The following is a 26,663-nucleotide window of genomic DNA, read 5'->3' as shown; positions in this document are numbered from 1 at the left end:
TGGACCGTTTCACCCCAATTGTGTCAGATTGGCCATGCAGTGGCCCAGTGTCTTTCCAAGGCTGAAGATTGTCCACGGACTGCGGCCTATCAATGGAGGGTCGTTTCAGCATCAATATATTTTACAGCTATCCCCTTTCACTCCACACTTGAGAACTACCAACAGCCCAGGCTTTTCTGCCATTCAGATGGTAACTAACAGGTCTGCCCCCACTGAGAGGCTGTGCCAGTGTTGCACAAGCTCCACAGAAACCAGATGGATGCCTCGACCTGAGATCTGTTGGAGAGACTACAATATGACGGATAGCTGATGGTAAAAACTGCAGTTCAGTGTCTAAAAGAAGCATAGAATTAGCATTAGACCAACTGTCCAGGTGGACAAAATAACAGAAACACCAGAATAGGTTATATAACTTATATATAAGTCTTACCGTCTCAACATTGTAAGCGTCATAAAGCAGTGTCTATTGTTTTGTCCATCTTCTATATATCCATCTACATACATATATACACTCACAATGGCCACTTTATTAGGTACACCTGACCAATCTATTGCAATTCAATACAACAGCTCTGCCATAAACTCCACCTCTATAATGTTTGCAAATTGCAACCAACTGAGTATCCAACACATTCTCATCCCAACTCGTCGCATTCCGCCGCTTTGTCACGCCCCTTAGCATCACTTTAGATTTAGGCAACAAAACCACTTAGTTAGGTTTAGGAAAGAAATACATGGTTGGGTTTAAAACTACTAAGTTTGTACAATGAACTACGTTACCACACTCCCGGCGCACTTTCTCAGAGTGTTTATGCAGCGGATGGGTTTAAATTGTAGTCAATGGAATGCCCAGTGTGTTTCATACTGGCGCTAAAGGGTGCCGTGCGTGGCGGTACCGAACGCCGACGGCCGTGACAAAGCCTCTGTATTTAACGGCCTGGGAATGAGAACGAGCTGGAGTACCCCTCTGCTCACTCCTCCCTTTCCAAGACTGCGGTATACGTGAGCTGCAGAGTGCAAAACCATGGTAACGCCGCTTGCCTCGTTCAGAAGCCATCCTTACCATAATAACACTACTTTAGGAGCAACGGATGTCAGACGGCGGCTGGCGGTACCACGGTTTTGCACTCTGCGGCTCACGTTACCGCAGTTTCTCAAGCGTGTTGGAGTACTACGATGGCCGTAAAAACATGAAAGGCTCTCTCTAGAGCCAGCGTTTGGTTTGTCCGTTCTGGGGTACTGTAGAAACATGGCAAACTCCTTGAAGAGGACCCGCTCCCTATGTAGATATGAAGGGCTCATTCTAAGGTAACGAAAACACAACAATTCTTAGTTTCAGATTATTAAACACTAAAGAAAACATAGTTATGAATTTTATATTCCATTTCTGCTAATAGAGCCCCTGAAATGTTACACAGTGTTCACTTAATGATATAATGCAGTTCAGCACAGCTTGAATTGAATTAACCCATTGTACCGGACACATTGGTATACAGTATGTGGATTATTTGACTCCATCACAGCACTGTTGCCACAGGATGAGGATGTTTTGATTATGAAATGCTAAACCATTTCTCTTTTTTATTACTAACTGACCACAACATCCCATAACTGACACGTCAATCATAACCTTATCAGTCTGTATCTACCGCTTCCCTCTTGGGTGCTTCTGTATTTGTGAGAGTATTTTTGTCTCCACCTGGTGTTCTGGTTGCTGCAAATGTAAGACTACTGACAACTCGCCACATACAGTACAGTTGCAGCTCTGGGCAAAAAAAACACACAACAGAAATACGGTTCATTATCCTAAAAATCAGTTTATTGCAGTTCAAACTCAAAAATCACTGAAATACTTTCAGAGACAGAATGATAGAGATACTGTCAAACAAAGAACGAGAAGAATAAAACTGCGTGTCATGGCAGCCATTTTCCTGAAAAATCAGTTCCACAGGATGACAACACAAAAAAATACATTTTGTATATTATTATTATTATTATTGAGTTATTGAATTATTATTTCAAGTCACACACACACACACTCATACAAAGCAAACAGTTTTCTTTATGGCTTCTGTTCCACCTATTAATATTGTCTCATGATCGAACATGACAGCTCTATTATAAAAGGACTTATTGCAACTTTTCCTCTGCTTTATATTATTGGAATGTTATGAATATATTGTTTGTCTATCACGTGACAACAACCACTGTACTGTAAATGTTTAAGTGTTGCCTCAGCGTTCATTCAGCAGTAACGTGGCTACAGAGAAAACAGTCAACCTTTTGCCCATATTTCCTTCAAAATAAAACTTTTCGAATCATAAAGTACCCAAAGAAAAGCGGGGACAGATATGAGATCAACGCTGACATCGCCCTCAGCACCACTGCTACATCAAATCAAACACTGTCAAAATGTAGCGTATATGGATGTAACACAACATCAACAACACCCCCCCCCCCCCCCACTTCTTGATTCGCCGTCACTTACGTTTGGCTAGAAAACAACATAGACAGAATACTGAATCACGCAGTAAAGCCCACAGTGACTGTGTGCTGTGTGACACTACGACCAGCACTCTCAGCCACAGGACGAGTTTTTTTTTTTTACAGAGACACCACTTGACGTATCACATCGGCTACACAACACGAATCCACCAGCACAAAACGGCACCACGGAGACGCAGGGGGTCAATGAGATGGAGGACAGGTCAAAGGTCATGTGACAACACTACGAGACCCGGCGAGTCGATGAAAACAGAGCGAAGAAATGACCCGCTGCTGTCGACAGTATAGGCAAACGGCAGATACATGTACATCTTACACAACATAAATATTTGTATGTGGATTTATACTCACACCACAGTTACACAGTTTGACATATTTGTGCCCATTTCCTTTATGTTGGTCAAAGTGTTTTCAACTAAAGGCTTTGGCATACAACTTCTAAAGCATTTACATTTCACTCATCTGAGCAGCTTTAACCTCTAGATGCAGCACAAACACAGATTTTCTCCCTATTTGTAGTTGATGCTAGGTTAAATTTGGGAGAACAGTTATTTAAAGGTGCAGTGTGTAGGATCTGGCTGCATCTATTGGGGAGGTTGAGGATTGCAACCAACTGAAATTTCTCCCGTGTGCCAAGCGTGTAGGAGAACTACAGTGGCTGGCGCAAAAGAAGTGAAAACGCGAACAGCCCTATCTAGAGCCAGTGTTTGGTTTGTCTGTTCTGGCCTACTGTAGAAACATGGTGGCCGGCTCCGTATGTGGATACAAATGGCTCATTCTAAAGTAACGAAAACACAATTTCTATTTTCAAGTGATTATACCCTAATGAAAACATACTTATTAATATTATATTCCATTTCTGCCAATAGATCCCCCTGAATGCTACACACTGTTCCTTCAACTGGAAATTCTTACAACATAAAAAAATGCAGCACAGAATTTCTTATGTTCCTCTTTCTTATTTTCTTCGTCTTTGTGAAAAGTAGCTTACAGATGTTGGAGCTCTAGAGGAGACAGCCTTGTACGGATGTCCAAGGCACGCTGAAGTACGATAAAAAAAAGAAGCCTTCGTAATGATATGTCTAGTAAAAGATTAAAACTAAGATTAATGCAGCTCACAGGGAGCTTTAATCAGGGCACCAGGGGGCCAACATTAGTAAGCTACTTATGACAAAAATCAGCCTCATTTGTTGCTCTAAAATGATTTTGTGCTTTTGTACGTGGAATATAAACTCCACAAATGGCTCCTTCGTCGTATTTTTCCTCAAATAAATGGCCAAATCTCCCAAATTCAACATAACACACACATATGGCCTCCTCACAAGAGTGTGCGTCATAAGTGTGTTTTCATTGCCACCAAGCAGCTGATCTCAGTGATCCATCGGTGAAATCATCTGCTGTGTATTTGGAAGCAATAAAAACCTGCACACACACACACCTGAAACCTCTGCTGCAGAATCCTATTGTGTTATCACCGATCACGTGAGGTACAGAGAGTGAGGGAGGTTAGGGAATGAAGGGAGTAAAGGATTTAATAGATTAATATTTCTCAGAGGAGGAGCTGCTCTAAAGGCAGAAATAATCTCATGGGTTAAATCCCAATGGGGAGAGCCAAGTAAGTGTCGGAGTGCAAGTTAGCTAATTTCAGTAAAAATATGGATGACATTCATGACTTTTAGGATATCTGAAGGTCAACAGGAAAGCTATAGCTAAACTAGCTCACCTCTATGACGCTATGGCAAGAATTAATCTTTCTAGTTGGTAAGACGAGCCCCACATTTCAGCTTCCTCTTCGTCTTCTACTTTCTTTTCTGCAGGGCCTCCGTCTAACTCTGCACAGCTAGAAAAACTGTTATTATGTGGCTCTGCCGACTGACATTCCACTAAAGCAATAAGAACACGTCTACCTCCAGAGCAGCTCTGCCTTTGAAAAATATTTGTACAAGTAAAACTCTAATCTTCTGGGACTTAAGAGTCGGCCAGATCACATGAGATTGCAATTCTCCGTCTGCTTTTTGAGGTCTTCCAGTGTGGCCTGGGCTTTGTCTTTCAGCTGGTCCATGTCCACGTTCTGGATGTTGGACAGCTGGCCCAGCACCGACTGCTTGTGCGTCTCCTCCTGGTTGTCCTCGGCGATCATCTTGGCCAGCTCTGTGGGCAACACCACGTCATCCCCCGCTTGTTGGATCTGGGTCTCGTCTGTCTCGTTCTGAGGTAGACACCCAACAGGACAAATTTAGAACAAAGGCTTTTATATCCCACTGTAGTTTGTAGAAATATAGTTCTAAGCTGCAAGAATGTGTGGGTTTTACAGAGGCAGTGATCCTGTTGGAAGCATTTTTATGTGTGTCATGCTTGGTCAGCCCTTCAATCCAAAGATGCATCGTCTTAGCTTTTTCTTTACAAAAGCAAAGCTGGACTAGTTTACCTTTGGTAGTCTGTACTTGTCCCGGAAATGACTTCTAACTGTGGCCCTCTCAGCTTTCTTCTGGGCAAAACAGGCTTCTCGTTCTTGTCTGCGAGAAAGGATGAAGAATAGTTTATTTGGGCAATTTTTTCTCTGTGTCACTGAACATACAGATGTAGAGGAACACAGTTTCCAAACAAAGCTGGCTATGAAATGTCTTTTTTACGCTTTCACCTGTGGGAAGCTTTGGAATAGCAACGCTAACTCCAAGCTCCATTCATTTAAAGGGGAATACAATACAAACAAACCACACTTATTATAAGAAAATGAATGTTCATTACTACCATGTGTAGTTGTATCTCTGCTTTAAAATGAGGGTAGGTAGAATATTTTTGGCATCATTGGGCAAAAATTTCATAATAAACTTTCAGCATTTTGTAGTTCAAGTGCTCTGAGGAAAAAATAGACTTCTGCACCTCCTCATGGCTCTTTTTTCAGGTTTTAGGAAATCTAGCCCATGACGGGAGACTTTGGCCAATTACAGGTCATTTCAGAGAGAGAGAGCGTTCCTATTGGATGTTCATTCAACGGAGGCAGCTGTCAATCACTCGCAATCTCTGATCAAATGGTCAAACTAGGCAGCGCTGATCAAATATGAATCAATATTCTGTTACTGTAATGCCTATTTCTCGCTTAAAATGTTTTCAGAAACATCTTGTAGTGTACTGTTAAGCTGTAAAATGAGAACTAAACAGTACACTACAAGATTTTTCTGAAAAAATTTGAGGTGAGAAATAGGCATTACAGTAACAGAATATTGATTCATATTTGATCAGCGCTGCCTAGTTTGACTGTTTGATCGGAGTTTGTGAGTGATTGACAGCTGCTCAGAGACGGCAGACTCCAGCTCGGCTCTGATTGGTTGTTTTCCTCTGGTCTGTGAAATCTTGAAGATGCCATTAGGAGCACCGGAGGACACAGAGGCACATGATTTATTTCAGATTACCTGTCTCATACACTGCTGTCGGGATATAGTGAAGGTTTTATAAAAATAACTTTTAATTATATTTGCTCCAATCTTGCCTACTGCTGCTTAAAGAGCCTCTTAGGGCTTCTGCTGAGCTTGGCATCACCATGTCTCCTCTTAAATCTAACTACAGAGGGTAGAGGCAGCAGAAGGTGGAGCAGCATCAGTGATGCTGTGGGGTAAAAACAAAAAAAACAGGAAGAGATGTTCAGCTTATGTTTAGGAGCACCAGATGTGGCATCCTGTCAGCCCAGCGCTCCTCTGAGGGATTTTAGTCCTCTAGGGATGAGGACTACTAGAGGTAACCTACTAACTGCAGACTCACTACCACTCCCCCCACTTTCAACTGTCAACTCACCCAATACATATCCTGGATTTATCTCGCTGTGCAGCACTTCAGTCTGCCTCCCTATTAGCTGCACTTAAATGCCTGCCATTTTCATCTTTCAAGGCTGGAAACCCACAAAAGAGCTTCGTAACTGCCTTTGCAAAATGGGCAGTTTAAGGCAAACCGTCTAAGAAATGAAAGATGACACTCCAACCATCTTCATAATCGCCTTAAGTCTGATTCTGCATACAAGAGAAGTACAGTATTGAGGCATTTCTAAAATGTGTCTTGTAGAAACCCTAATGTAAGGAGATGTCTCTTGTAAACAAACAATCCAGCCTACAGTATGTGATGCCTCCAGCAGAGGGCAGACTACAGACTACAGGCAATGCTCTCTCCAATCAACGTCACTGGAATATTTATGGCTTCAGTGAGGTTCATAATTGTCCCTCGTAAATTGCTAAATCTGCTGAAATGCCTCTAACATCATGAGTCAACAACATGACATGATGCTTGACAAACTTGCTTGTATGGCCTGAGGCCAAACCCAGCACCAATCCAGTGACAAAAGACCACATTTTATTAGAGTCAGTGAAACACTGTATGTGCTTATCATAAATAATAAACACCATAGATGACATTCTTCACAGCTACAGTGGCAGAGATTGCATTGTACATAATTCTAAAAGGCGTGGGGACGCTGGAGGACCACGGGCACGGTTTGCAAAGTGTTTGTACCCAATGTGTCAGAGGGAAGGTCGTTCTATCTGGAGATGCCGTGTGAGCCTGAGTTCACTTTGTATTAACATGAGTGGGCCAAACGTTGAATGGCGCACGGATTTAGTGCAGCGCTCACTTGCAGCCAATGAGCACAGCTTTGTGTCTTCCCCTCTCAAGGGCATCAGATGACCAGGGTTGTCACTGTGGCCCGGGTGCTGAGGGTGATAAAATGTCTACATGTGACATGCCAGTGTGAGCACCCCCCCATCCCCCCCAACCTTATTCTGCTTTAATCGGAGCAGTATGGGCTTCTCGGTGATCTATGCTCATGTTTAGCACCTCTGACTAATAACTCACTTCTACTGAAGGTCACATTACGACAGCAAAGCGTTAAGCATCTCACCAGGCCTCCTGTAGAGCTCAGTGGGCTGAGCGGTGTGTTAATGCTGTTAGGACTTCACCTCCCACTCACGCTTAAAATGCCTGCAACATGGAGGCACTTTAGATAAAAGTGTTCATCAAATGTGTTTGTGTTGATGAGAATGAGCACAGGGATTGGTCTTTATAAGGTGTGCTCCTATCAGCAGAGAGCAAGCAGTGCCGCTTTAGATGCCTACAAATTGTGTTAACTGAAATACATAAAGAATCTACCATTTAACTGAAAAAGTCTGAATTCTTTATACCACATTGTGAATATATGGTGACTTATTGTATAAGCAGGACAGTGTACATCTGATATGTGATGCTGAGTCCTGCTCCAAGGGAAAAGCATCACACTAATCAATAGTGAGATGCTGTCTGCTGGCTGAACTCTGTTTGCCAAATGACCTTGTTGTTACCTTACATTGTCTCCCCCAGTGCGCTCAGGAGATAAGCACCACAACAAATTATGTAAATTAGGACACATTAACATGTAAAGGATTCACTTTTGCAGGTGAGACACAGAGCAAAGATTTAAATGATAAAAGCAAGCCTGACAAAATAACTCAATGGTGCACACAGCTGGAATCACAGCTGTAAAAATATATATACAAAATAAACTAAAAACACTAAATTAGATATATAATAGAGGTCATACCATTATATAATATAAATATATCCACTTTTCTATAAGCTGCAATACTTTTCTATAGGAGAAACGCCACCATCTTGAGTAGTAACTTATATTGGCTATATATGGATGATGAAAGTCTGCTAATAAAGAAACTATTGTAAATACTGCTGGATGTTTGCTCTCTGATAATATCCAAATAGAGGTTTTACTTTATTTACCACACAGTCTGGCTCATTATTCAGTATAGGAACACGTTTCGCCTCCAGGCATGAATCCCTGTGGACATTTCGGTGGAACAATGATTCCAGGAATCCCAAATTAAAGACGGTGCTACTCATTTGTGCCGAAGCTATAAGAGACGTAGATCTCCCTGGGCGAGAGGAGCAGCTGTGTGAGGAGCGCTCATCTTATTTGCATTGATGCGTAAAAAAGCGCGCACTTGGGAAACGCTCTGCTCATTTACTTACACACACAGAAAAACGCAGCACTGTTTATTATATATGCCACGCTTTTCCCTTACACATACACTGTAAACAATTGCTTTTAATTTACAGCAGGATTTCAACAGTATTAACCTGTTATTGCTAAAAACAGTGCTTTACTGTTAACACAAAAGAAAACCTGTTAAATTACTTTAACTGAACTATAATGCATTCTTAAAAAACAGCACGTTACTGCTGATCAACTGTCTAAAGTATCATCAGAAACAGTTTCATTCAGTATTTCTTTAATTCTGGGACCTGATCTGCACATGTGAGGCTTGCACATTGTACATGATTGTAAAATCAGTGAATTAGCTTTATTGTTCTTCACTCACATGTTGTTATGGTTTGCATTCTGTGCTTGTAGCCAGCTATAGACACACATTTTGGGAAAAGTGTCAACAAGTCTATTATAGCCTTTTTCCTAACAAGTGCCTTTAATTGTATTTAGTGTGACTATTCCTATGTCTGTAACCTGCTAAGTCTATTCATCTAGGCAAAAAATAATGTTGTATGTAAAAAATACAACCTAAATAGTGCATTGAAACAAATCCGTAAGATAATGTAAAAGAAATGTGGAAAAACAGCTATATAATGTATCTTTAAACAGTAAATTAACTGTAAAATTAATAAAGTTCAAACTGTATTTTTCATTAACAGTACAAAGCTGTACATTTCAGCGACAGTATAATGATGGTAATTTTACAGTAACATAAAGGCAACCCCTGCTGCCAGTTCTTTACTGTTATTTTACTGGGAAATTCTTAACAGTGTATAGGTTTTTCATCACAACTTCACACATCACAACAAAGCTTCAATCATACTGCCCCCCTGTGGGCCAAGTTTAAAAAGGCATAAGCATGCATAAGCTGCAGGTTGCCTACAATGAATGCATGCGGATATTACTTAAGAAACCCAGGTGGTGTAGTGCAAGCGAGCTGTTCTGTAATGCAGCTGTCAACACTTTCCAGGCTCTGTTGAGAAACCTGATGTATACATTTATATGTCAATACTGTCAAATCCTCGTTTTAGTGTTATACGATACCAGTCAGCCCTGCCGAAACACTGGTATAACTGTCTTTTATAAATAAAAAGTGGCAGTTTCCATTCAAGAAACACTGCAAAGTGGATTAATATGAAAAAAGATGTCTTCACAGAAACACATCTCTTATACTGGAAACATACAAAACAGGATGAATATGAAAGGGAACATTAATTTCCTCAAATTTTACATTAGAATTCGCCTCCAAGTATCAAATCTTTATTCTGAGCTCAATTCAATGCAGTTTTCATCACTAAACTCGCTTAACATGTCTTTCTCTCCTGCAAAGTGGATAAATATGAAAAACCTATCAAAATTCAGTTTTTTTAAATGGACTTCGAGTTTGTCAATTAAGATGAATTTGAATACTTACTTTTCCTCCTCTAGCTGCTGCGTGTATTGTTCAAATTCCTCTTGAGTCATGCCCTGCGCGGCGGCGTCTGATTTCTCTGCTTCTGGTTTCTCCTCCGTCAGTCCTCCAGTCAGGTTCTTCAGCTGTCCTCCCACCATGTGTTTCACCATGAAAGCCATGGCTGCACCTCGGAGACTCCTCTGTATGTGTGATGATCTGGATGAGAAGTTGGTGGGCTTTGGATAAATATCCCTTCAAGTGACGCTCAAACCAAAGCGCATGTAACTTGTGAAATGTAAAAATGTTTATTCCAAGAGGCGCGTCTGGAAGCTGGAAGCAGCTTTCAGCACCGCTGGTCCTGGACAGCTCCGCTCCGCTCCGCGCCGTGGAAGGATGGAGAGGAGAGCTGCTCTAGTTATGAGTCAACAAGTTTGGCGCTGAACTCTACCAATCCTGTGACTCCGTCCTGCAGCCACCACTCCCTCCACCTCCATCCAATCCCAGGCACCGCCGGACTGCGTGTGCGCTTGCATGGAAGGATGGAGAGGAGAGGAGGCGCGCGTCTGCATCATCGTAGGCTGCTCCACTATGGCATGTCGTTTGAGCATTTATTCCATATCCTTGATATCAGACGTCAGTGTCCTCCACTAGTTTGGTCTTTGTCAGCACTAGTTGGACATTTGATCGCACTAGTTGAACAAAAACTCTCACTAGTCACTGTTTTTCAGCAACTAGAGGCTCTTTTTGGCCTGCACTAGTTAACTAGTAAAGTAAAAAAAGATCTTCACTAGTGCAACTACTGGACTTTTTTCTCTTACTAGTTAACTAGTGAACATTTTGAGCCTCACAAGTTAACTAGTAAGGTCAAAAAGGCTTTAACTAGTTAACATTTTGAGCCTCACTAGTTAACTAGTAAGGTCAAAAATGCTTTAACTCGTTAACTAGTGAGCATTTTGGCCCTCACAAGTTAACTAGTGCAGGAAATTGTAGGTCACTAGTTAACTAGTGAGGTGAATATGTCCTTTACGAGTTAACATGTCAAAGCTTTTGCAGCTTACTAGTTAACTGACCTACAATTTCCTGCACTAGTTAACTGGTGTTGCTCAAAATGTTCACTAGTTAACTAGTAAGGTAAAAAATGCCCACTAGTTGCACTAGTGAAGGTCTTTTTGACCTTAATAGTTAACTAGTGAGGTGAATGTCCTTTACTAGTTAACATGTCAAAGCTTTTGCAGCTTACTAGTTAACTAGTAAGACTGTCGGCGTTACTAGTTGGGTCCAGAGGTCCACTAGTGTGTCAAAAAGCTGACTAGTTGGGACTTTGGTCCTACTAGTGTGGTATACAGTCTCACTAGTAAGGCTTCTGTTGGAACTAGTTGGATAAAATGGCCACTAGTTGCTGAAAAACAGTGACTAGTAAGAGTTTTTGTTCAACTAGTAAGACAAAATGGGCAACTAGTGCGTTCAAATGTCCAACTAGTGCTGACAAAGACCGAACTAGTGGAGGACACTGACGTCTGATATCAAGGATATGGAATAAATGCTCAAACGGCTTGCCATACTCCACCGTGATTTCAGCGTCTGATTATAACTCTGCGATCAGTGGCGGCTGGCCAATAGACGGCCTGAGTCACACACAAAAAAACATTATTACTACTATTACTACTACTAATAATAATACAAATTATACAAATTGTCAATATTTGTGTTTAAATATGGAATGCACCCAGTAATATGTGTAATTTGATTGTAATGTGATTATATTTTGTATTAAAGGGACTATTTGTAACTTTCAGAATTGCTTGTTAACAGCGACACCTCTGGCCGTTAAGTCAACGAAAGTCAGTGTCCGGCTCGCGCTTGTGCTCGCTCTAAATAGACATGAACGAGCATCGCTCAAAACAGTGAGGCGACACACGTCAGCTAAAACCACATATCACTCTATATTTCACCTGCTTGGCAGTAATGTTAGCTGACCAGACAGAGGTTTCTCCATGAATCAATGCTGATACTAGTGTTGACTTTTCCTGCTTCAGCCTCCAGGGCTGAAGCAGGAAAAGCGGGTCGGTGCCAGGGCTGAAGCAGGAAGAGAAACGTTATCGCCTCCCGACTGCGCCCGGAGGGAGACAATAACGTTTCTCGCTGCGGAGCCCCGTCACTTCACAAGACACGTAAAACCTCTGTTGGTCTGGAGGAGCTGCAGCATTTATTTCTGCACAAACGTCCACTGTACATTCACTAGATGTTCTCAGAGCTAAACTAACTCTTCTGCAGTGTGTAGTGAGCGCGCGTTCACGTCTAGAGGTGGAGCGAGACAGCGAGAACGCATGCTGTGTGAGTGAGGCGAGCAGGCAGAGGAGCAGAGACTCCGGCCACACGCGAGCGCGCATGGGATCCCGACCCGGTACATTTATACGTGTAAAAAGTTACAAACAGTCCCTTTAAGTACTTAGTTACATTCCACCACTGAATACATTTTATACTGTTGTGTTTTTCAAAGCATTCTTTAAATTGATTGGATGTGGCACAGCCCCACCAATAAAAATTTGCACCAGCCGCCACTGCTCTGCGATGGAGTCTGGCATGGACTCCGGAGGGGGGGACAACACGTGACGAGCCTCCTCAGTGTCTCCTGGCTGTTTTGGTGCCTCTGTCTCTCTCTCAGGGTCATGTGTGCGCTGGAGCAGTTTGTCAACACACAAAGAGCTTCCTAACTGCAAATTAGTCAAATGAAATGGCTGTCTGTTAACCCACTGGCATGCTTGGGCTAATCACTTAGAAGTGATGAGTCGCTCTCTTCCCTAGTAGGGTTTGCTTGGTGTAGCCTACAACAACAAGCTCATTTCTACTGAACATGATGGAGCTGTAAATGCATCTTTCAGTCTGAGGCTGCATTCAGTGTCCTTATTAATATCCCTTAGCCCCTACCATTCAGAAAAACTGGAGCTGGCATCCTAAAATTAGAAATTTGAGTCTCAAGTTGCATCACCATAATACTCCTGTAGTGACTCATGTATCTGTAGTGAGTTTATAATATTAGTGTCTTATGCTTATTAAGATCCTATAGGATTTTCTGTGCATGCGTTCGGTTTGCTGGGCTTTAATCACTTAGAAGTGATGAGTCGCTCTCTTACCCCTAGTAGGGTTTGCTTGATGTAGCCTACAACAACAAACTCAATTCTATTTGATGGAGCTGTAAATGCATCTTTCTTTTTTTTATACTTTCTTTTTTCCTTTTTTCAAGGCTGTTTTCATATATGCAATCAACCGTTTTATAATTACAACAGTCTATAAACCAACTTTTAAGTAGATGAGCTTACAGACAAACCCATCAAGTACACTATAGAGAAAACAACCTCGACATTCAAAACCGAAACAAAACCAAGAAAAGAAATAACAATAATAATAATGACAAAAAGAAAGAGTAGAGTTAAAATAACAAATGCGCAAATATATAGTTATATCATTTACTTGGGCACACATATGCATCCTCCTTAACGTCAGGTCACCTCAAAGCATATGAATATGTGCATGCGTGTTAACCCATGTAACTATATTTTTAGATGTAAATGCATCTTTCAGTCTGAGGCTGCATTCAGTGTCCTTGTTAATATCCCTTAGCCCCTACCATTCAGAAAACTGGAGCTGGCATCCTAAAATTAGAAATTTGAGTCTCAAGTTGCATCACCATAATACTCCTGTAGTGACTCATGTATCTGTAGTGAGTTTATAATATTAGTGTCTTATGCTTATTAGGGCCTCCTATAGGATTTTCTGTGCTGCTTCCTCTCATGTTTTCTGTGTTTGATGATGGGGTAGGCGGGTGAATAGTTCAACCACCAGAAAAGATGATTTATTAAAAAAAGGCTGGTGATGACACTGGGTGACGCAGTGTTCAGCTGGAAAGCCTCACTTCTAAAAATATGACCTGTGTGTGTGTGTGTGTGTGAGGAATATTTTAAATCTCTCTCTCTCTTTGAGATTCTTGACATCCAAACTGTGAAAAGGAACTTTGATTACAAGTCAACAACTCTGGCGTCTTGATCCTCGCAGCAGTCTGACACCGAGCCTGGCCTACTTTCCCCGTCCCTGTGGATCAGGAGGAGACACAGAGCGTCTCAGTGTCTTTTTTGTCACAGGCTTAGAGAGGCCCTGTTAGCCTATACCTGCCTCGCTTTTAAATCTCTCTCTCCAACTTCAAAGCCGCCACCGGTGAATAGATTGAAACGTAACGCGGTGAATGAGATCCAAACTGTAATCTCTGTGAAATTTAATAAAAATAAAGAATTTGCCTAACCAGCATGTTTCAACATCAAATTATATCTTTTTGCGCTTTTGGTTTTCACACCCATGGGATCTGTTCCCATGCAGCACAGGTCTCACTCACTCACTTTTTTTTCATGGATTATCACTGAGCCCTGACTACAGGTGCTCCAGCAGGAGGGTTGAAACCAAGATGATGTATACACATACACACACACAGGCTTAATGGTGAAGTTCATACATTTCCGTAAAGAGGACTACAGCCTTCACATGATGACATGTTCTGGCAGCTGAGCCTCACCGAACAATCTCGATGGCCTTAAAAGTGAGAGCAGAGTCTCCTCTTGTAAGAGCTTCTAACAGAGGTGTTGTTGCACCAAATTCACCCCCTTATTGTGATATACTGACATCAGTTTCCTTAGTACGAAGACGAAGATGACAAGGTAGAGGATCTTTTCATTACAGTCCGTGTGGTTTGTTGCTTGCTAGGAGTGCTGGAGAGGCTTGTTGGGTCTGTGATGGCAACATGCTGTTTAGTCACATGTGGCTCAGAGACTGATGTTGGACAGTGGTAGCTTTCTTTAGAGTTTTGTTTGAGTGCTCAGCTTTTGTAAGACATGAATCGTGTGTGGAAAAATGTCTGATAACAGAGGAGTTGCTAATTAGTGGGCACTTGTGAGACTAGTGGAACTAGGTGATGATTGATGGTGGCTGGACAACTGATCATTCAGATGAACCTGCCCATCAAGCCAATGTAGGTTAACCCAAGCAGGTGAGAGTAGTATTCAAAAGCATGTTGAAAGGTACGTTAGGTCAGGGTTAGAGTCAGAGGGCTCAGAAGATTTACCAAATAATTCAATTCACCAAATAATAACCTAAAATATGACCATGGGTATCAATTCGTAAAAAAAATGCTTTGTTACTAGGACTGTCCTCGATCAAAGAAATTCTTAGTCGGCTAACACTCATGCGATTTTGTTGTCTAATCCATAGGTTGATTTAATCGATAGATCTGTAAAACTTCTCCACAAAGAATCACACAACAGCACCACTTTAATCATGTGTTTACCAAAGATGTGCTCATTAGATTCTTGGAAAAAAAAGCAAAAACTAGAATTACCGACTCGCGGTTGTATAGCTCCACCAACCAGTCAAGTTGCAGTTACATCCATGTCTGTCCAAAATGTCATCACGTCATCATTTTATTCTGTTAGACATTTGTGTGAAATTGTCATAATTTATTAATTGGGTCACAGTAGCGCGGCACCATATGGTGGCGGGCGAGTCACCCCAACGGTAGTGGTTTGATGCCCCACGGGCTGTCCAGGAGGTGTTGAACTACACCGCATGTCAGCCCGGCTACTGTCCCCCCAGCTAACATCAACTACTTCCTCATGAGCTGAACATTATGGCTCTGAAACAGAGCAAAAGAAGCCCATTTAAACTTTTGAACTTGACATTTAGAGCTGCATCAGACTTGGTCTGAGACTATAAAATGTTACCCTGGAAGGCTTGGTTCAACCAATTACAAAATTAGAATTACCGACTCGCGGTTGTATGCCTCCACCAACCAGTCAAGTTGCAGTTACATCCATGTCTGTCCAAAATGTCATCACTTCATCATTTTATTCTGTTAGACATTTGTGTGAAATTGTCATAATTAACATATGAATTCTTGAATTATGGCCAAAAACAGGTTTTGTGAGGTCACCATGACCTTGACCTTTGACCACAAAAATCAAATCAGTTCATACTTGAGGTAAAATGGACATTTGTGCCAGATTTGAAGAAATTCCCTCAAGAAATGAGATATAAGATAATGAGATATCGCATTCACGTAAATGGGACGGACGGATGGTTGGACGGACGGACTGGCTCAGGGGGAATGAAAATGACTACAGAATCAACTACAGAAATCGTAGTCGACTAAGATCAAAACGACTGATTAGTCGACTAATCAACAAAGAGGGGGCAGCCCTAATTGTAAAAAATATCAGAAACTGAACTGAAATAAGACTGACTTCACACTCTCGTCTAAATAAAATGTCATGATCAGTAAAATTGTTTCACATTACAGGATATTTTTGAGTGCTTCTCTGACTAAATGGGACACAATCAGCTGTTTGATAAATAAAAGCATGTGGGAGTGAAATGAAACCTTCACGGTCAAATACAGAAAAAAACAACCCATTACACACAGTACCTGATTTAGAAATAGGCTCATGTCAATGCTCCCTGGCTCCTGTTTGTGCTCATCCCATTTTACTGCCTACTGTACTGTGACAATTAACATTTCTATTTTACGCATATATGAAGCATAAGTGCATGCAAAGCCTTCACACAGATGTTTACTGTGGAAGCCGTGCATGGCTGCACACGAACCTGACACGTTACTTTCCCTTCCGGCATAAACATCTGTGTTTAGTCTCGGTTTTTCTGCTATCAGTCAAAATCTCATTGGTGAAAAATAAGTCATGAATAATGGAGGAAAACAATGCAGATGTAGAACGATGATGAAAAATACAGGTTGTGCATGCAAGATAAGAGAACATTTGGCCTTTGAATACAAATAAGAGGAATGTTTGAGGCAACAAAAGGTTACAGAAGCGTGACATACTGTGGTTGTTGTGAGGCAGGAGGGATCACGGTGTGAGTCAACATAACCCAAAGCATCCCGCTGGCTCCCGCCCAGTCACACTTCCAGCCTGGTTACACTTGATCTTCTAGGATTAGGAGCCTGTGTGGGATTGGGGGAGATGGGTTTATGTACATCATCACATACACACACACACTCGCTGATCCTAAGCAGCCGAATGTTACACCTTTGTTTCTTTAGTCAAGGGATTAGACCCATCAAACAAATGTGCCCCGCAGCAAACAATATGCGCATCCAGGGAGTTTTTTTTTTTTAATTCACACATGGCGGAGATGACGCCATTACCAACTCACTGGGATGCCTGTCTTAAGGAAAGCAGTGTGTGAGTGGCGGCCCCCTCGTGAGATGACAAAATATCATGCTAATCCCATTAGAAGTGAAAAGTGCTCTGTGTACTCCATGACAAAATCAAGAAAGCATCCGACGCCATATGGATAGGCTGATGATTTGTTAGGATTTATTTCTCCCTGCGTCAGCTCCTGACCAGAGATCGAACAGACAGGTGGGGTCACAGTAGCCCGGCACCATATGGTGGCGAGCGAGTCACCCCAACGGTGGTGGTTTGATGCCCCGCGGGCTGTCTAGGAGGTGTTGAACTACACCGCATGTCAGCCCGGCAACTGTCCCCCCAGCTAACATCAACTACTTCCTCATGAGCTGAACATTATGGCTCTGAAACAGAGCAAAAGAAGCCCATTTATACTTTTGAACTTGACATTTAGAGCTGCATCAGACTGGGTCTGAGACCGTAAATGTTACCCTGGAAGGCTTGGTTCTACCAAATACAAAATTAGAATTACCGCCTTGCGGTTGTATTCCTCCGCCAACAAGTCAAGTTTGCAGTTTACATTCATGTCTGTCCAAAATGTCATCACTTCATCATTTTATCATGTTAGACATTTGTGTGAAATTGTCATAACTAACGTATGAATTCTTGAGTTATGGCCAAAAATGTCACCGTGACCTTTGAGCACTAAATTGTAATCTGGCCATCCTTGAGTCCAAGTGGACGTTTGTGTCAGATGTAATACAATTCCCTCTAGGCTTTCCTGAGATATTGCTTTCACAAGACGTAAGGTCACAGTGACCTTTGGCCACCAAAATCTAATCAGTTCATCCTTAAGTCTAAGCGGACACCTAGTTTGAAGAAATTCCCTCCAAGGTGTTCCTGAGATATCGCTTCACGAGAATGGTTCGGATGGATAACCCGAAAGCATAATGCCTCTGGTCACGGCTGTCGGCAATGCAGAGGCATAAAAAAAAACACCATACTGAAATAATTATATTTAAAAATCACAGCTACATGTCTTCCCAGAATCGGTGTCCCTGCTAATCCACAGAACACATTGTCTCTTTGGTAGAAAGCAGTTGAAAACTGTTCACAGTCTGTGTGGATTATCCACAGAAATGGGTACACTGTTTCTGGAAAGAGATGTTGCTGTTAAATATTTATCTCGATTCCCCTCAATTGTATGTCAGAACTCTCAGAGACAGATATTTTAAAACCAAATAAACCCGGCATACATTGATATCTATATTTGTTTTATCTGTCCATATCTACATGTATAGGTACCACAAGTGACAAGATATGTTTTTGTTGGTATTTGGGCATACTGTCCCTTTAAAGCTATATTAAAGTTGATATGTGTAAATCTTCCTCTTGAGATTCGTCACTGTCACCACAGATTTAATGCTTTTTGTTTTCTCTGACATACAGCTGCTTATATTTATACTGTATTCTTGTTACTGGAGCACATGCTCAGATAAAATCTAACTTGTTTTCCTTTCCAGCTTGTTTCAATAAACGTTGATGAGTAACAGTCTATTTATCCATTTCAATGTTTAGGAATTTTTATCATTCCTCAACAATCTGGCGTCAATAGATAAGATATTAATATGAAAAATATTCTGGGTGAGCATTTTAAAGTCTGTATTTTTCTTATTACAGTATAGAAGCATGCATTTTGTGATTTCTTTTAGATTTAACGTGTACATTTTCACAGAGGGGCAGTGGCCTCTAAATCAGTTTTTCAACAAAGAAAAAATACATTTACTGGAAAAAGTGATGACTGAAAACAGGGACGCAGACCGCGATTCGAATTACACATTGGCATGATAGAAAGTGTGAGAAGAAGCTTCGAAGAGACGCACTCGGCGATAGAATTCACAGCAGAGAAATGTGCAAAAGGATGAAACCCAAATGTTCAGAGAATTGGCTGAAATTGGTTGTGAAATTGAGTGTGAACAGAAAAAAAGGCCCAAAATGGTCAGAAACATTGCAGAACAGCTGCCTCTAAAATTGCGAGCAGACGGGTCTGGGACTGCAACGCAATAATCAGAAAGACAAATCATCACTGAAATAAATGGAACTGCTGAGAGACATTGTTGCCGTGAACTCTGCCACAACACGCAAGACTGCAGTATGTCCTCTGCACACTCGCTAAATGGTGTTTTATTAAAAGCTGAAACGAGCAAAACATGAATGATGCTGAGTACAAAGACGATACAGTATTGTTTCTGATAGCTGCTGTGCTGAGACGTCAAAAACCCTTCAGAGAGGACACCTCCAGCTGCTGAGGAAGCCTCATCAAGAGAAGATCGAGAATTAACAACAGGATATCACATAAACAGAAGCTCCTGTCACCAGACTCCGGAGACAGAAGCTAGATCAAGAACCTACACAGATGCCAGGCAGTTAACAGATAGGGAGTCTCCTTCTAACCATCTAACCAGGCCGCAAATGTAGACCCCTTTTCAACATACCTTTCTGTATCTAAAGGGATAATTCGGGTGTTTTGAAGTGGGGTTGTAAGAGGTACTTATCAATAATCGGTGTACTAGCTACAGTAGACGATGGACGGCACGACCCCAGCTTGGAGAAGCAGACAGGAGTTACCGCACAGAAGTAGTGCTGTAGACGGGGCCAGCAGCAAAACGTATTTCAGCCATCTAAAAGAATCAATATCACTTTAAGTGAACTAACTGGTTGAAGCAGCAGTGGGCGAGCAACCCCCGTGTTCTGCTAGGTAAAATTACAGGGTTTTTCCAATGGAGTCTGGTGGCTTTGGCGAGAGCATGGATGAATACAACAGCTTCATTTCCCTGTCGAAAAAAGGCTGTCTGACGGCAAGGTAAAGCAGTGAAAATATTCTAAATATAGCGTACACTTAAAGTGATATTGATTCTTTTAGGTGACTAAAATACGTTTTGCTGTCGGCCCCGTCCACAGCACTGTGTTGCTTTGCTCCTGTATCTGTAACTCCGGTCTGTTTCTCCAAACTGTGGGCGTGCCGACCGTCAACTGTAGCTAAGACACCGACTATGGATAAGTACCTCATACATACCCACTTCAAAACACCTGAACTATCCCTTTAAGGTGCATACCATGATATTTTAGTTATTTTATTTTAGTGAATGTGCATCCAACTGGGGATGGCATTTTCCAGTTTCAACATGACAAATCCCTAATGCACAAAGTTAGGTTAATAAAGGGAGATTGATGTGGCCTGCACAGAGCCCTGACCTCAACCTCAGCAAACACAACAGACGAACTGCAATGCTGACCTTAACCTCAACACCAGTGGTCAACCTCACCAAGGCACCTGTGGCTGAATGAGAGCAAAGGTCTGCATCAAGGTTGTTTGCTTATGAACTTATTTTTGGCCATCTTGTCTATGCACATTTTAAAAGGTGCTAAATGCGAGATTGGGATCATATCTATATATCTTGAGCTAGCCAGTGGGGCACGCTCAAGTCCACTAAAAGTCACCCACGGCCGGCCCGGCTGTGTCAACACAGCAAGGAGAAGCTCGGATTACAACACACACCGTGGGAAAGTGACTTCATTCTCTGCTCAGGTAGACATTACTCCACTAAATAGTTGTCTGCTGCTATATTAACGCTCTGGATATCGTATGGAGAACCTTTAAGTCCAGATTGACAGTCTTCAAACTTCTCATCTTGTGTGTCACCATGTCAGTCATTGATTTAATTTGTTTTCCCCCCTTTACCCACAATCCTGCAAACAGCAGTGCTGTTATAATACTCCCTTTTACACACATCTGTTCTCAAGTGTTTTTTTAATAATCCACACACTGCATTAAGTGTTCTTTATTTTCGGTAAAACTGCTGCCAACCTGTTAAAACCACTTTAAAGAAACTGGCCTACATCAAATGCCGCTCCTATCTCCATGTATGCGCAGTCTAGTATTAATATTAGCATGCTCCAATTCTGTGCATTCAAATGCATGAACTTGATTTAGTGTAAGTAGCTCCGGTGGGTTTAAACCCTATAAGCGTTGCAGCTTTATTGCCATGCTGTACCCGCTGGGCTGTACAGAGTGGGCTAAGATGCCGCACAGCGAGACGGCCTGTGATATCATCTGTGTGTTGGACGTCAAATGATTAAGAGGAGGGGATTTTTTATCCACATTTAATTAAGTTGTTAAAATGACCCTTAGCTGCAACAACTCGTAGTAAATGTAGTGAAAATAATGAGAGATATTAGTATGTTATATAAGGAAAATTGTCATTTTACAAGAGCCAGTTGTATTTTCGGGAGACATGAAAGAGGCAGGAGAGAGAAGATGGCAAGCAGGAAAGGTCATGGGTGAGATTTGAGTCCACATTATGAGCATATGGCTGGCTGCTCAGCCCGCTCAGGCGCTGTAATGTCTCTGCTTATTTAGCTTTTCTTTCCCCTTGTACTTCTTCTACACCTCTCCCTCACTGCTCTCACACATTCGCTTCTCTCACTCTCTTCTAACCCTTCCTTCTTATCCTCCCTCCCCCTTCCTTCCTCACCCCCAGCCCTCCCTCAAATCCCTACCATCCTCCTTCCCTCCCTCCATCCTTCCATCCCTCCCCCGTCCTCCCTGCCTGATTTAGACCTCTTGCCTGAGAGGAACATCAGAGCACAATGGGTTAGTGCTGGCTGAGCTTAAATGGAATGAGAAAACCGGAAAATGCTCTTTCATGAATAGATGCAAACAAACGGCAGTGTGAGGGTGAACGGAGGAGAGGAGGATGAGATAGAGCAGTGCTGGGAAGTGAGAGGAGTGAGACATGGATGTGAGAGAGATGGCTGGAGATGATGGGGTGAAGGTCAGAGGAGAGGAGAGGCTGGGGGGCGGCAACGAGCGACAGAGAATGACGAAGGGTTTTAATTCCAAGTCATTTCACAACAAATTGTTTTGTGACATTTGAGACTTAATATATATTGTAGATAATCCCATGCTTGAGTTTTTTTAGGAGAAAGGTCCTCCTCAATTTGCAAATTCTTTCAATAACACTCTGCTTTGAGTTTCATATTAAGCTTTTCAAGGATTTTCTAAGTTCAGAGGACACTTCCTAATTTCTCTTACACCCTGTTTCAGTTTTTAATAGTGTATATGTGAGTATATTCTTAAAATATACCCATGCACTTTAACTTTAAGCTAACTTAGTGACATTGAAACATATTGGTCACATTAGGTCGGACGCTAGTTAGCAATAGGTGGGAAATGTCCTCAATGTCCTCCAACATGTTTGGCTGTGTTTGACATACGCTGTCATTAATGTCAGGGCTGGTATAAAAGTAAAAGTGAGACTAGTAACTTTTCAAAAAATAAACAACACAGCTGTCCTCTTTTTTTTTTTTTTTACCACAAAACACACATTCAAAACAGAAGTTAACCAGCTAATGTTAGCTATACTGTCAGCAAACTTTAGATAGATTTTACTGAGTAATAACTGTCATTATTGAGTCACTTTGTGGCTCTTCTCTACCTGTGCCATTGTACATTTAGTATGGCACAGATAAACATTACAATGGCTTTATCACAGTAAAACAAGAAGTAAACACATAGTATCTCACCAGAAGACATGTTTGTTGTTTCCTGCTTGTGGGTGCATCATTCCACTCGCTCTCAGAAAAGGTTTACCTAATGGTGTTATCATGCTCATTTAATGTCTTTGGACTCAAAAACAGAACTCGGGCAAGCTCAGGACCACGTTGGTGAACTGAATGATGTGTGGGTGTAGAGCTAGTGGTAGATATATTGCAGGAGCTTGATGAGTGGACAGGTCGCAGGTGTGCAGGTTGATTGGCAGCAGGTGTGAGTGGAGTGCCACGCCCAGACAAACACAAACAGCATGAGAGAACAAACAGGAAACACAATGGAGGGAAAACAGCAGAAACATGAGGAATAGGGAACAATGACAAATGGTGATGTCTTTAAAGTGGAATTTTGTAACTTTTGAAAGAAGAAATAACTCAATAGTCCTCTTATAAATTAAAGTTTAATTAATAAGCAATAAAACACAACCTCTGATCAATTCAATACTCAGATTCTGCTGCTTCAGCCTTACTTGTTCTGGTAAGATCAGTAGCTTATGGTGGCTAATGTTAGCAAACTTTAGGAAAGTATCGCTGTGTGTAACCGGCATTACTGAGTCCATTTTATGACTTTATGACTTTCCTCTACTTGGGCGACTGTTGCACTACATTTTTAGCATTTACAGGCAATAGAGTGCTGCAGGGATGACGTATTTGTGTAGGCCAACCAGGAAGTTAGCATGGCAATGGGCTCCCTTGACAAAAAGCCAATGGGATTTTTCCATTGGGTTTTGGATTATTGCAGAAAATAAACTCTGTGGCAAACATGATACTTATTATGTAAGAGCCGTATTGTATATTGCCATATTGCCAAATTGTATTATTTATAGTTTTTTGCATTTGATTATCATTTAAAAGGTACACTGTGTTATGCCATCAAAAATGTTTGACATACATTAGAATTTAGGTCAATTAGTCATGTCATAGAATGGGCTTTGATCCATTTAGATTCAGTGATATGTGTTTTGCCCTGTTAAGATGTGCTCCTCTAGTCGTCCTGCTATTGGACAATTTGGGCGTGTCCCTTTAAGTGTCTGTTATTGCGAGTTAGGCTTCTGTGGAGCAGGATGGGAAGCAACAATTTTTCTGACCACAGATTGTAGACCACAGATTCAGTTATTTTCTAGCGGAATTGGGCCATTTTTGATAGTCCAAGATTTGTCATGTGGATATATTTTTGTTTGTTTTCATTTTCGTGGAATAAACTTTTCACTCACTATACGAGCCTCATCTTTGAAGCTGACCAAGGAGTGAGTGTCTGCAGAAGGCAGGTGGAAGTTGGACATGGTAGTCTACGTGAGTCAGAAACCTTTACATCCTGCTAGAAGTGGCGAGGACGGTTTAGAGCAAACTGCCACTAAGATATACATATGCCACTTGTTAGCAACCGCCTTTTTTAAGACACGTAAAAGCTTCATAATTCACGAATGGGATGTTTATTGACATATTTTATATCGTAGAACAAAATGTTAAAATCTGTAATGCTTGCAGACCTTATTTCAGGCATCTAACTAAAAACCTGTTAAAAAAAAATAATGACTTCTAGTCGAGGGAACCGGAAGTGTAAAAATGCTAACTCAGTTCCGGGTTTTAGGACTCATTCCTGTAGCACTCTATTGTCACATGTAGCCAATATGGCCAGCAAAAGTTACATAGGCCTGCTTAACTGATGCTTCTGCAGTTTAGGCACAGCTTCATTCAGAATATATTGACCTTTTGTATTCAGTGTTTGGAGGAAGCATCGTCTGTACAGAACAAGAACAAACTGGACAGGGTTGTTAAACTGGGTGGCAAGATAAGAGGGGAACCAATGTGCAGTATTATTCACATGACAGACCAGTACACATCATAGCAGATCCACTTCAGGATGCAGGTATAGTATGCCAAGGATGTGGACTAAAAGAGGCATCACATCCTTCGTCCCACGCAGCATTCAGCTGCTTAACAAGCCTTGATCACATGGTCTGGACTACGCACTTTTTTGAACTTGCACCTGATGTCCTTTTTTTGATTTCCCAAATGATGCTTCTTTATGATGCTCATGCTTTATGTTATATTATGAGCTGTCATTTATGGTTGTTGACGTTCTCTTGATATTTTTTTATGCTCTTTGTGCGAAGCAAATTCCCCTTTGGCGATAAAGGCTTCATTCATTTATTTATTCAGATGATCTGACCTCTTCAGACCGCTGTCTGCTAGTTGCTGGCAAATACTGCGAATTAACACCCAAGGTGATATGACTCAACTTCGGAGAAGTGTTTGTACTATTTTGTCTACACCTATTAAGCTATACACTGATCAAATGGAGTGGACCTGAACCTCTAGTACAATGCAATTCTCAATGGACTCATTACACACTATATACTTCATATTTCCCATGATGCAGCATGCCCAATCTTCTCTATATATCTTGTCATCTTGGTTGTGACCCCTGAGGTCTGCCTGAAGCCTCATACTCCATCTGTTTCTTGTGTGTTATAAGAGTTACAGCTTCCGCTCTCTCTCTCTCTCTCTCTCCCTCTCTCTCTCCTTCTCTCTCTCACACACACACACACACACACAGACTGACAAACAGATGCACAAAAACAAGTCTCAAAAACATCTTCTGGCAACTAGCTACGTTAGCAACGGCAGTTACGATGGGAGGTGTTGGTGTTCAGAGGATACTCACGTCTTCATCTGTTGCCATAACACACACACACAGACACACACAGACACACACACACACACGCACACACACATACACACCGATTTCCCCATCTCTCCACATGCGCAGCCATGCCAGCAACATGCATCCCTTTCTCATTGTTACATAATATCCCCCCTCCCCCAACAGCATGATGAGAAGTTATGACAGAAGTTATGACCCCAAGTCTGTAACACGCTCCTCACTCCTGTTTCTCCTGCAAACACACACACACATCTCCTCACACACACACACACACACACATGCAGGCTTTGCTGTCACTGGAGCGATGACGTTCCCCAGCACACAGTCACATGAGGTTGAGTCACAGCAGAGCTCGGCTTGTATATACATTCAAATAAACACAGTCTTGGTGTGTTTACACTGTGAGCACCAACTCCCACAGTGTGACCTCAGAAAACCTGCACACTGGCCTGTCTTTACCCTCGCCAGCCTCGACCCTCCCTAAATGGGCGAATTCTAGGATTCAAAAGCAAACAAGAGAGAGGAGGGAAGAAAAGAAAGCGTCTGCCTCGGGAACGAAAGCGATTTTCTGAATTTGTGAGACCCTCGTGGCAAAGACGTTCCGCCTGCAGCCTCTGTAGTCCTATAACCGTCTGCCACACTGACCCAACTCCCGCCAAAATATCCTCACCGACCATGTGTGCAATGTTTGCTCGCCTTTGCGTGCAACCCCTCTGTCTGTCCATTCACTGGAAGGCTTTGAGCACTGATGTTTACACGGTCTCAGCGGACACAACCAATCTGAGAACAGCTGAACCGCCGCAAACACGAGGCCTCATGGAGTCGGGACAGATCGGAACGGGGGCTTCTTATGCGCTATAAATAGGTGTCCGACATTCGTTTCCAATCATGCAAATGGCGCTTTAAGAGCTTATTAACAGTAGCGTGCAAATTGTGTGTTTTCACTCCAACTCGTTAAGCATGTATACCTTCAGACTCTGTCAGTGACAGGAAAGAGCAGATTAAATACCTATCTCCACCCCAAATTTATCTTCTAGAATTGATCTAAAACACCACTTTTGTGTTTCATATGCTAAATGTTTGACAAATCTTGTTTACTAAAATGTCAACATCCTGACATATGCTGTAACTAAGAGCATCCTCTCCACTACTCTCAAAACCACACACAGCCGACTTCCTCACAGAGCTGCAGCTAGGGACAAACTCCTCTAAGCTCGCCTTGTCTAATGACCTCATCTGATCTCGGCCCTCACACATCACTGCCTCTGAATCCTAGTTATC

The 26,663-nt window shown here is 41.9% G+C and overlaps 1 protein-coding gene across 1 annotated transcript; it reads right to left on the bottom strand.

Moving 5' to 3' along the window:
* Positions 1 to 1,797: 1,797 nt before the first annotated feature.
* cplx3b (complexin 3b) lies at positions 1,798 to 22,826 on the bottom strand. The gene is made up of 5 exons (XM_037756042.1): positions 22,691 to 22,826; positions 16,798 to 16,917; positions 9,939 to 10,133; positions 4,934 to 5,021; positions 1,798 to 4,714 (listed from the first exon to the last, which is right to left on the bottom strand). The coding sequence occupies exons 2-5, from the start codon at positions 16,851 to 16,853 to the stop codon at positions 4,490 to 4,492; spliced, it is 564 nt and encodes a 187-aa protein (XP_037611970.1). The 5' UTR covers positions 16,854 to 16,917; positions 22,691 to 22,826; the 3' UTR covers positions 1,798 to 4,489.
* Positions 22,827 to 26,663: the final 3,837 nt, after the last annotated feature.

The sequence above is a fragment of the Sebastes umbrosus genome, chromosome 2, assembly GCF_015220745.1.
Source record: "Sebastes umbrosus isolate fSebUmb1 chromosome 2, fSebUmb1.pri, whole genome shotgun sequence".
Lineage (NCBI taxonomy): Eukaryota > Metazoa > Chordata > Actinopteri > Perciformes > Sebastidae > Sebastes > Sebastes umbrosus.
The sequence above is the reverse complement of the archived record's forward strand: the minus strand, read 5'-3'. Positions and strand labels throughout refer to the sequence as shown.

Bases quoted from the DNA above. Each gene is read 5' to 3' on its own strand.
- cplx3b (XM_037756042.1), bottom strand. From the start codon at position 16,853: ATGCTTTGGGTTATGTTGACTCACACCGTGATCCCTCCTGCCTCACAA. The intron at 10,134-16,797 runs GTATGTCACGCT...CTTCTCATCCAG, and splicing joins CCTGCCTCACAACAACCACA to ATCATCACACATACAGAGGA. The intron at 5,022-9,938 runs GTAAGTATTCAA...CCTTTCTCGCAG, and splicing joins CAGCAGCTAGAGGAGGAAAA to ACAAGAACGAGAAGCCTGTT.